Raw genomic sequence first — 11,841 nt, 5'->3', positions numbered from 1 at the left:
CAGAAGGTACATCAAATGTAAACTGAAATGGTTTTTACTCAAATGCATGTTCAGCTACAAGCACACAAGTAGGAATTTGACTGCAATAATATTAACTTGTAAGATCACTTGATTTTATATGTAATCCAGATTTTTTACAGTTTCACACATTTTAATCAAAATCCATTAAGCACATATATTGCTTGCAGAATTGGAATGTAAATAAGCAAGAAAACGCCTTTCTTCTGATAAAGTGGAGATTCAAATCTTAAGTGACTACATGGGCAGCCATGCCAATTTTTTTAAAAAAAATCCAAAGTATATACATCAATTTTGAAGGTTTTAATGCTTTATATCATTATCATTTATAAATGGTATTAATAGTATATGGAACGTACACAGTGAAAAGGTACTCCTTTCATATCCTCTCGATGATCCCGAGCATAGTCCCATAGGTAATAATCAAGGAGAACTGCATTGATTTTTTCACTCATGTTCTCACCTTTCTTTTTATAAAGTTCAAGCAAACCACTGCAAATGAGCTCACAACACCAAATAGTACAACCTCGAATCTCCACTTCCTGATTATCTCCAAACTGAAACACATGCCCTGCAAAATAGGGAAGGATCAAAGAAAGTAACATGAATAAAGAAAAAGGGAATATAAGAAATATTTTAATCAACATATACCTAACAATTTTTACGTTAACCAGGGTTATTCAAGTTACATATTTTCTGTATTTTAATCTACAAAAGTAATTACAATACTGCTAAATTGAAAGGGTTGCAGTAGTTTTGAATTGCTTATTTATGTCTCACTCCCCACATTTTCTTTGTGCTTCATAACATCCCTAATTCTCTTCCTAACTAGGGGCAAATGTGCCCATCAGAGGGATATTTGATAGTTCTTCTTGAGTAGGCTGTAACTCAAGAGGCTACCTATATCATATCAGGAGAGGGTCTTCACATAGAGGTAGGCCAGAAATTATTGTTTCTTGCATTGTACTGCACATCTGAATGATTCAGAGGAAAACAGGGTGAAAGTGTTGTGGTTAGATGAGACCAAAATTGAGCTCTTTGGCATCAACTCAACTCGCCGTGTTAAGAGCAGGAGGAATGCTGCCTGTGACCCAAAGAACACCATCCCCACCGTCAAACATGGTGATGGAAACATTATGCTTTGAGGATGTTTTCTGCTAAGGGCACAGGACAACTTCACTGCATCAAAGGGACGATGGATGGGGCCATGTACCATTAAATCTTGGGTGAGAACCTCCTTCCCTCAGCCAGGGCATTGAAAATGGGTCGTTGATGGGTATTCCAGTATGGCAATGACCCAAAACACACAGCCAAGGAAACAAAGGAGTGGCACAGGAAGAAACACATTAAGATCCTGGAGGGGCCTAGCCAGTCTCCAGATCTTAATCCCATAGAAAATCTGTGGAGGGAACTGAAGGTTCAAGCTGCCAAACATCAGCCTCAAAACCTTAATAACTTAGAGAAGATCTGCAAAGAGGAGTGGGACAAAATCCCTTCTGAGATGTGTGCATACCTGGTGGCCAGCTACAAGAAATGTCGGATCTCTGTGATTGCCAAAAAGGGTTTTGCCACCAAGTACTAAGTCATGTTTTGCGAAGGTGTCAAATACTTATTTTACTCATTAAAATGCAAATTAATTTATCACTTTTTTGAAATGTGTCTTTCTGGATTTTTTTGTTATTATTCTGTCTGTCACTGTAAAAATAAACCTACCACTACAATTATAGATTAATCATTTCTTTGTCAGTGGGCAAATGTACAAAATCAGCAGGGGATCAAATATTTTTCCCCTCACTGTACATTAATAGAAAGTAAAGGCCGTTGAATTATATTACAGATTATTTTAGAGTAGACAAATAAGTACAACATTATCAGTATCAATACAAACTATATTTAACAACAGTTAAACAGAGAATTGTAAGCAAGCCAATATGCCTCCCTGATAAAACTAAACGTGCAACTATCTGCAGTTATTAAACTTCTTGAAAAAAAATTCCCAATCATGAAATTACAACAAGGGCAATCAAGCATTTAATGAACTCTTGAATACAAATTTATAAACTTATAAAAGTTCATTTTTCAAATGGATTGACAAAATGTTGTCCACTGTTTTAAAAACCTGCATGGCTTGGCAGCTATGTGTCTTCAAAATCATCTTAAAATAAAATTGGCCTCCCATCTAATACACAAATGCTGGAAGAAGTTAATTTTCCCCTGCTTGTGTGACATGAGGGGAGACCAGGCACTGCTTTCTGTTATGGCTCTGGCATTTTGAAATAGACCCTCTAGACTTTTTAATTTTACTTAATTAAATTTAAACACACCCAAGCAACCCTGGGTACCTCACAGGGTCAACAGCCAACAAGGTACGGTAAAAAATGGATTGTAATCTAGATATTAGTTTAGCCCAGTTGGTTAAGATGGTAGTTGCAAACTCCTGAATGAAGACCTGCCCCTTTGTATATGCAAGCGATACTGACACTTGTACAAAGGGTTTAATTTATGTGGTAACAATTGCCAACTTGACTTTTGATTCCTCAATACTGTCAGAGAGGGACATAAACTTAAACTTAAATGGATGGAAGAAAAATAAGATTTGGCAAACAGAAGTACACATATCACGGGGTAAAAGTCTGGGTATACATGTTTAAGCAAACAAATTCATAATGTTCATCATCTAGAAATAATTTAAAAATGAAATATCTTCTTTCCTAGATACAAGTACCAGAGCAGAAAATTTGGAAAACAGTGATTACTGTATTAAAAATCTTAGTTTCCCCTTTTATTCTTTCTTTCTATATAATAAAAGTGAAAAAGTAAGCTATTCGGTTAGCACTGTCTGTTGCATTTACTGTATACTCAAAAGTAAGTAATTGGGGCTTACTCTAAGGTATCTAATGTAGGACTGTAGATTGTCACGAATGAAGGCAATTGTCAATTGTGTTTTCCGGGAATAGATAACTCTCAATTTCCCTATGTTTATTTCTGTTTCCATACATCAAAAGACTACTGGTATAAAGTGGCAGGTGAAACAGAAATTCTTCATGATCATGAATAATATAATACCTTTCTTAAGTTTGTTCATTAACTCTTCTGAATATCTCATTGCTCCTAAATGAACAAGAACTTGTGGTATCCTGTAATCAGCAAATACAGAGATTCTGGAAATATCATTGAAACAGCCATCTCCTTTGCCCTCCAACACACTCCAGGTGTCAGCCACAAGGATCTGTGCCCGTTTGTAAAAAGCCACCTTTCTACCCTGGTAGGAAAAGGAGGAAAAAAAACCCCACCCAAGAATAATTATGATTGGAATGTAGTCACATTTACAGATTTTAAGTGTTATTTCAACATGTTATTCTTACCACCTTTCATTTCAAAAGAAGCTAAATATGATGGGAATTATATGAAACATGACAGCTCATATATGAGGCGGTTAAAGTGCCAGACTTAGGAGTGGGAAAATTCAGGATCAAGCTCACCTACGTGCAAGAAATCCCCTGGAGGACTCTGAGCCAGTCAACTATATTTTAACACAAACCTACTCCATAAGGTTCTTACTCTATTGGAGGAGAGAACTCTATGCACTCTACACTATTTTTGCATTAGTTTCATTATTGCCTAAGCATTGCAAAAAAAAATCAAAAACAGAGATGCAACAAGGTATGATGTAATAGCAAAACAAGTAAAAAGAAGCATTCGGTAACATCTCCCCTCTTTCATTTCCCCCCAACTATTACAGTACTTACAGTAATTATAACCTGCTTTAAACTTTTACAGCTGTTGCTGATATATATATACTGTGTTTGAGTCATTTTTCCCCCAGTTGTTTTAATCAATTTCTCTTTTTCTCTGAAAGCCATAATCTAGCTTGCCTTGCTAACAAATATGTTTTATGTAAAGGAGCCATTCCTGCCATCATTTGGTCAGACTTTTGTTGTGAATATTGGATATAGCCTATTTCTCAATTGCTCTCAATCTTGTATCCTCTGCAGGGGTTGTTATCTTTTCCAAAACTGTGCCCACCGGATTCTTGACATCGTCAACATATATCTCAGTAAATTGTGATATTTCTTATTTATACACAATGGAATAATTCTTAATACAAATATTTGTGGTTTCAATTCTGTAGCAGTTTGGGAATATTGGTGGAGCAGTGGGCTGATGCCTCCTTAAGTAACACCAGCTGCCTGCAATTAGTGCAGGTTCGCATCCCACCAGGCTCAAGGTTGACTCAGCCTTCCATCCTTCCGAGGTAGGTAAAATGAGGACCCAGATTGTTGGGGGCAATTAAGCTGACTTTGTAATAATGCCACTTGGGTGTGTGTGTGTGAAAGCCCTAATAAGCAGGCATATACATAGAATGAAGGCTATTGCTAAGCGCATTGGTTTGTGCTTAAATTGTAAGCCGCCCTGAGTCTTCGGAAAAGGGCGGGATATAAATGGGATTAAAATAAAAAATAAATAAAATATTGGTCTTGCCATTAATGGCCTCACTATCTATGTTAGATGATAAGAGCACAGGTGATATGTGCTGTGGTATTTTCCACCCTGCCACACCACAGAATGAAACACTGTTTGTTTGCAGCAGTTCCTTGTCCATCTTTCTCATCCAAAAAAATATGAAACCAATAGGTTAGCTGAAAATGCAGACCATAGGAGAGTTACCTGAAATGTAGCTTCATCTCTAAAAGATGGGAAATTTTCCACTATTATCTGTAATAATTTGGGGGCACTTTTTCCACTTTCTTTAACACATGTGAGGAAGGAGCCCCCAAATTTCTCCAGCAGAATTGTTCCAGCTTCATTTAGTACACGATGTCTCTCCTCGATTAAAGGCATAGGCACCTCTGAATCAGAACGAAATGCATGCTTCACCTGATCCAAGGTCATAGTGGCATAATAAGAAGCACTAGTAATGGGTGTTCCTTCAGAAAGGGCAGCAAATAAAAACAATGATTATTAATTATATTTGAGATAATTAGTAAAAATACAAGATGAAGGACTTTAAAAAATGTTCCAATTAGGAAACAACTGAACAGAATTTATTTAGGCTCATTATCAGAACAACTAAGCAATTTATTTCTCACTTAATTTACCTCTGAATATGATATATACTGGACCTGCTATTGGAATTATGATTTAATGTACTTTTCAGATTATTTTAAAAAATTGGAAATATTTGTAATTTTAAAAAATACTTTTTTCCATTGATTGACATTAATGAAGATTACTCAGCAATTGAAGATGATCATTCAGGAGAAAGGGAGGAGGATAGGTTAATGTTTTCTTTGAGTTGAGTTTGACTGCTGGTGACTTCAAAGACTTGTCCATGCATGTTCTCTGCATAACAGCATAGAAGTAATTTACCACTATTGATCAAACTCTAGTAGCCTAATCCTGCTTAACTTCTTTTTGACCAAGATGATGCTAGATGCTCCAGTGGATAGAGACCTTGCGAAACAAGCTATGGTTCTTGAAATTTTAAGCAATTAAAAGATCTTTGGTTGAACTGGAACTCAATTACATGGGTGGCAATAAGCAGAAAGGTGTGAACTAAATGGCCAGAATAAGTCATTGTGAGCATTTCATAATTGCCAAACAAGAAATTATGTTTTATGTTTTATTTAGGGCTGTTTGCATGAACAACTGATGTCTCCAAAAGGGGTAGTGTTAGTTGCATCTCTCCAGTCTTATTAAACTATTTTTAAATTCTTTCCTTAGTGTCCTCTTCCAAACTTTAGATGCTTCTTTTGACATATACGTTGACAGATATAAATCAACAAATGTTAGCCTTTTTTTCTATTAAAAACTATCAGCTCTGAAAATTAAATAGTGCACCTGAATACCTGATGTTTAAGCTAAACAAGAGGAAGATGGTAACCTATCCTGCTAATGGTCTACTTGTAAATTTCACAGAGGATTTCACAGCTTTCTCAGCACAACCTAATTCTGTTGATATACTTCCCTATTTATTGGGAGAAGACTACAAGAGAAATTAAAGTGAAATTAGAAGAGGCAGCTTTCCAGTCTGGACCTTCCACTGCACTGCCCTCAAGGCTTGTCTAATACCATGACAGCATCAGTTTAGGGGCCAAGTATCCATAGCAGAGACAAAACAAGAAACACATAGATTATTCCTTACATTCATGTTCTGGCCTTTTTTCAGCTAATGCTTTATAATATGGTATGTCATGTGAATCTTTATTTTATTATTACTGAAAGTGAGTTCCAAATCCTAGTCAGATTTCTAGGGAGAAAGCATCTGAGAATTAATCTTCCCCTTCTGTTATTGCAGCCAACTTTCTCCATATTCCTCTTTCTGGCAGAGAAAACAAAAGAGGGGAAATCCCTCCAATGGGAATGTCTTTTTTTTAATTTTGTCTAATTCCTGGTCTGAGAGGCAGATTCTGGGGAGAAAAAAAAAGTAAGCCTAATTTGAGTCTTGATACTTTGGAATGGGAGTAAACATTTTTATGCTGCTCATTCAGTGTAATAGTTTGCTTAGCCACCGAACCGATACAATGCTATATTACAACAAGGTAGTTTGATGGCACCATATAACATAACATTCATAATCACCTACAAGTAGCCCTCGTCTTAACAACCACAATAACCATTCAAAGTTACAATGGCATTGAAAAAAGTGACAAGACCTGTTTTCATACTTATGAACATTGCAGCATCCCCATGGTCATGTGATCAAAATTTGGAGGCCTGGCAACTGGCATGTATTTAGGACGGTTGCACCGTCCTGGGCTCATGTGATCACCATTTGTAACTTTCCCACAAAGTCAATGAGGGAAGTCAGATTTGCTCAATGACAGGATGATTCACTTAACAACTGTGGCAAGAAAGGTCACAAAATGTTGCAAAACTCACTTAACAATTGTCTTGCTTAGCAATGGAAATGTTAGGCTCCAGTGTGATCATAAGTCAAGGACTACCTGTAATCTCTTGTAGACTTTATTCTACTTCACGAAAGAGCCATGTTTATCCTATATATATATATGCATTCATATATCTGTAGTGTAAAGTCCAAACACAAGCTTCGGGTGTACATCAGATCAGTTTAATTCAGAAAACTAACCTTCATCCAGGGCTCTGTTGATGGCAGCACAAAGAGACCAATAGCCACTGTAAGTCTTGCCTTTGTATTTCACCAAACATTTATGGTCTTCATGTTCAGACCAAAAGGAAAAATTGAGCACATCAGCAACAAATACCCAGTTCACTGCATCTTCACTTGCTTCCTGTGGGTTTAACTCATGAGAAGACTTCCAGCCAGCCACACTGAATTCCTTCTCTGTGACTTTATTGAACAACATCTCTGCAACCTTTTGCACACCCCCTTCTTCAATGTACACATCTTTGCTGTTTTCTGCTATAAACTTGGCAGATTCTTTAGGATTTAAAACTGCTTCCATATTTTCCTTGTTTCTGGATAAATGTGATAAATGTTAGTCTTCGACCTATAAATGCAGTATTGATAGAATTCAAGAAAGATACATAACTTTTATTCTGTTGACAATCCATTTATCTTCCCAGGTCTTTCCAAATAGTAAGCAATCCCTGTATGGGTTATGCAGCAGTAAATTCTATCAGTTTAACAGCACTTATTTTCAATTTTCTATACCACTGTTCCCTTGACAATTAAAAAATGTAAAACTTTTCTGTTCTAAAAGCACAGCACCAATTTTGGCAATGTTTGTCATTCTCTGCTGACACAAAGTCTTTACCTAGTTAATTGTATATATATTAAAATAACAAAACATCTTATTGAGCCTAGCCCAAATTGAATAGAATGGGAGAATTACACAAAACCCATGCAGACGGATGCACATTTATTGTTTAACTGTAGCACCTTGCAACTTTTTTTAATGATCAAACCTTTCAAAAATATCATTCAAAAATCCTGGAGAACTACCGGGGAACTACCAAAGGATTGGAAAAGAGCTGATGTGGTTCTGATCTTCAAAAAAAAAAGGGGGGGGGGGAAACAGACCCAGGAAACTACAGACCAATCAGCCTAACATCAATACCTGGGAAGATACTGGAAAAGATGATTAAAAAACAGATCTGTGAACATCTAGAAACAAACAAAGTTATAACTAGAAGCCAGCACGGGTTTGTTAAAAACAGATCATGCCAAACCAATCTTATGTCATTCTTTGACCAAGTAACTAAATTAGTAGATCAGCAAAATGCTGTGGACATCATAGTATACTTAGACTTCAGCAAGGCATTTGACAAAGTAGACCACAACATACTTCTTGGAAAGCTAAAAAAAGTGGGATAGACAGCATCACCATTAGATGGATTTTTAACTGGCTGACAAACCGTACTCAGCAAATAATCCTTATTGGTACTCCGTCTACATGGTGGGAAGTAAGCAGTAGGGTACCACAAGGTTCTGTCCTAGGTCCAGTACTCTTCAACATCTTCATAAATGACTTAGATAAGGGAATAGAAGGGGAACTTATTAAATTTGCAAATGATACTAAGCTGGCAGGAATACCCAACACCCTAGATAATAGGTTCAAGATCCAGATGGATCTTGACAGACTTGAACACTGGGCCCTATCTAACGAAATAAAATTCAGTGTAGAGAAAAGTAAAATCTTAACACTTAGGCAAGAAAAACCAAAACTGCACATATAGATTGGGTGAAACCAGGCTTAATAGCAGTAACTGTGAGAGGGAACTTGGAACCTTAGTGGACAATCAGTTAAATATGAGCCAATAGTGTGTAGCAGCAGCCAAAAAAACCCAATGCAATCCCAAATTGCATTAACAGAGGGATTAAATCAAGATCACATGAGGAACTAATACCACTCTATAAAGCCTTAGTAAGAACACACCTAGAATATTGCAACCAGTTTTGGTCTCCATGCTATAAAAAAGATGTTCAGACTCTAGAAAAAGTGCAGAGAAGAACAACGAAGATGATTAGGGGACTCAAGGCTAAAATATGAAGAACAGTTACAGGAACTGGGCATAGCTAGTCTAGTGAAGAGAAGGACCATGGGAGACATGATAGCAGTGTTCCAATATTTGAGGGACTGTCACAGAGAGGAGGGGTGATCAACCTATTTTCCAAAGCACCTGAAGGCCAGACAAGGAATAACGGATGGAAACTGATCAAGGAGAGATTCAACCTAGAAATAAGGAGAAATTTTCTAGGTTGAATCTCTCCTTGAGAACAATCAACCAATGGAACAGTTTGCCTTCAGATATGGGAGTTTCATCACTGGAAGCTTTCAAGAAGAGACCGGACTGCCATCTGTCGGAAATGTTGTAGGGTTTCCTGCTTGGCCAGGGGTTAGACTAGATGACCTACAAGGTCCCTTCCAATTCTTTTATTCTGAAACCATCCTCGCAGACCATATGTTGAAAACAGCAATTTTGTGGCATTAAAAACAACGCTTTCCAAAGGTGTCAAGGATTTCAGGTGTTAACCGAGGGTTATATGTGAAAATTAGGATTTAGATATTCAAGAAATGGGTGAGAAATGAAGTTTGTGCTTCCAATAGTTCTGGTTTTTTCTTTCTTTCAGAGTCCCTTTCCCCAAGTCAGCCATAGCACTATTTAAGCTTTCTTCAAAGGTACAAGAGATAAGTAGATTGGTCATGTAATGTTATCTGATGTCTGTCTTAGAAAGCAAAATTGCAGTGGGAGAATAAAATGTAGAATCTTTGCCAAATTGAATCCGACTCTTAGGGACTTCATGGACGAAGTCTATGCCATTGTCCTAGACTTCGTTTTGTCTCACTTCTTAGTCTCACCCCGCCCCAGTCTTCTTTTAGAAGGACTATCAGATCTGGAGGACCACTAGATGGTAGTGAAGAGTTAAGATGTGTTTATATCCATCTGCAACCATGTCTAAGGGATAGGCTAGTCCTATTTTAAACCCAAATATTAATAATCAACCGAAAGCCACGGTTTCCTATAGAAATTAAAACTAGTTGTGATTGCCCTGAAGGATTTAGCTCCGCCCACTGATTGCGCAGTTGTGTCGGTGACCAATACAGTATTCTGATTTTTAGAAAACTTTTTCCCCGACCCGCTTCAGTTAAAAATCAATATTGCCTAATAAAATGGCCAAAGCGACATGTTTTTTTTATCAGAGATTCCCTTTTTAGTGAATGCGCGAACGGCAGAGATGAAAAGATAGAAAGCGCTCCTATTCTCAGCAAACGTAGCAAGGGTTCACACGAACAATAGGTGTGAAAAAAAGTTCCGCCCCATCCTCGGTCCCCCAGCCCCGCCACGATTCGCACTTTCACCGATCGCTTTAAGGAAATCTTGCTACTAAGTAACAGCGAGGCCACTTTAGGGCTGCGCTTCTTCTCCACATCAGAATTTTGACATTTTGATCTAGTCCAGCACCAGTCATCGAACACACAAAGCGACGCGGGAAGAAGCGGATTGTCTGCCAATCAGATCCGATTCCCTGCAGCGCTTCTACACCCGCAGGCGCCAAGTCGCATTCAGATTGGTGCAGTATTTGATTCTTGGGTGTTTCTACGGTTTTCATGAGAGGCAGAAAGAGAACAAAAACGTGTTTCTTTTCCTCGTTCGCTATTCACATGGCCAAATAAGGGCTGCCTACGGATCTTAGGCCTACTACGGAAAACACCCGGAAGTGTGCAGACTTTGAGGAAAATGTAACAACGTCTCGCCAAGGGGTCAAATCCGTCTTACCTTTAAAGATGCTGTACTCGCTTTGGATATGCTTGCTCAGTGAATCCCCGAATTTTGTATCACGTCGATACAAAACGGCGTTTCTTCCTTTCAACCTTTCTCCAATCGTCCTTGCTCCACCCTCCAATCAGAATGGACTATATTTGCATAAATTAGTGCGGAACTTAAAAAGGCAAGCGGACGTCGGCGCAAGCTGCAACACGTCCTTATCTCGTCTAGCAGCTATATCCATGTTCTGCTGTATTTTGTGGAATGGTGAATCCTTAGTGGGTTGCGGTTTTTTGTTTTGCACCATTAGTGTTGACTCCCGGCGACTACATTTTTCGGTCCACGCAATTTTAAAAACTAGTGGCCTTCTTACCGGGCCTAGAGGTGATAAATGGCCCACTTTCACTCCATCGGTTTTTGTGGCTAAAGCAGTATCAGAGCACGTGGCGGCCCACTTAAGCAGGCTAACTTACAAGTGTTATCAATCTTGACCCTTAGCAAAAGTTCACGAAGTTTTGAAATGGTGACTCTTCAAAATCTTTAGTTCAACTCGTAGTCCACAAATCCTCTTTATACCGTTTCCTATTATAGAGTTTTTAAAAATTACCCAGCACCATCCTACAGGGTCTTTTCCTTTTGTATCAGGACTTTCTCCCTGGACAGGGAACCTTTGGAAATACTGTTCATTAGAAATAGCATTCATTCATTCATGGAAGTCCCACTGAATTCAACAAGGCTTGCTTGACAAGGTAATGTAAACCTAGACTGTTTTGTTTATACGAGGTTGAAAGAATTTTTGCATGGTCCTGTTTTGAAATATCTCGTAATTGCAAACAGGGAGAAAATTGTTTTCTGTTTAGCATGAAGTTAAAAAACACAACACAAAAAATAACAGTATTAAAAAACAGGATCTGTCACATCCACATCCAGCTCAATGTTATTACAATTTTTATTTTATTCAATAAAAGAAATAACCTTGGAAACTATCAGTACAAATGGCCAGGGTTTTACATGAAAACATTCGGATTGATTTAGCACGCATTTCCTATGCCGGTCAATATGAAAGAGATACAATTATTTCATTCAAATCTTTGTACAATGGAAACATATTAAACAAATTACAGTTGGAAA

General features: G+C 37.8%; 1 protein-coding gene across 3 annotated transcripts; it reads right to left on the bottom strand.

The window, feature by feature from the left end:
* Positions 1–306: 306 nt before the first annotated feature.
* On the bottom strand, positions 307–10,843 carry QNG1 (Q-nucleotide N-glycosylase 1). 3 transcript variants are annotated; one of them, XM_081320295.1, is made up of 5 exons: positions 10,723–10,843; positions 7,109–7,458; positions 4,687–4,946; positions 3,085–3,280; positions 307–589 (listed from the first exon to the last, which is right to left on the bottom strand). In XM_081320295.1, the coding sequence occupies exons 2-5, from the start codon at positions 7,443–7,445 to the stop codon at positions 357–359; spliced, it is 1,026 nt and encodes a 341-aa protein (XP_081176421.1). In that variant the 5' UTR covers positions 7,446–7,458; positions 10,723–10,843; the 3' UTR covers positions 307–356. The 3 variants fall into 3 exon arrangements, with proteins under 3 accessions (XP_081176421.1, XP_081176422.1, XP_081176423.1); XM_081320296.1 differs by having other exon boundaries at positions 7,109–7,490; positions 10,723–10,840; XM_081320297.1 differs by lacking the exons at positions 7,109–7,458; positions 10,723–10,843 and adding an exon at positions 6,164–6,812.
* Positions 10,844–11,841: the final 998 nt, after the last annotated feature.

The sequence above is a fragment of the Vipera berus genome (assembly GCF_964194415.1).
Source record: "Vipera berus genome assembly, chromosome: 2".
Classification (NCBI taxonomy): Eukaryota; Metazoa; Chordata; class Lepidosauria; order Squamata; family Viperidae; genus Vipera; species Vipera berus.
This window is presented reverse-complemented; position numbering and strand designations above follow the sequence as displayed.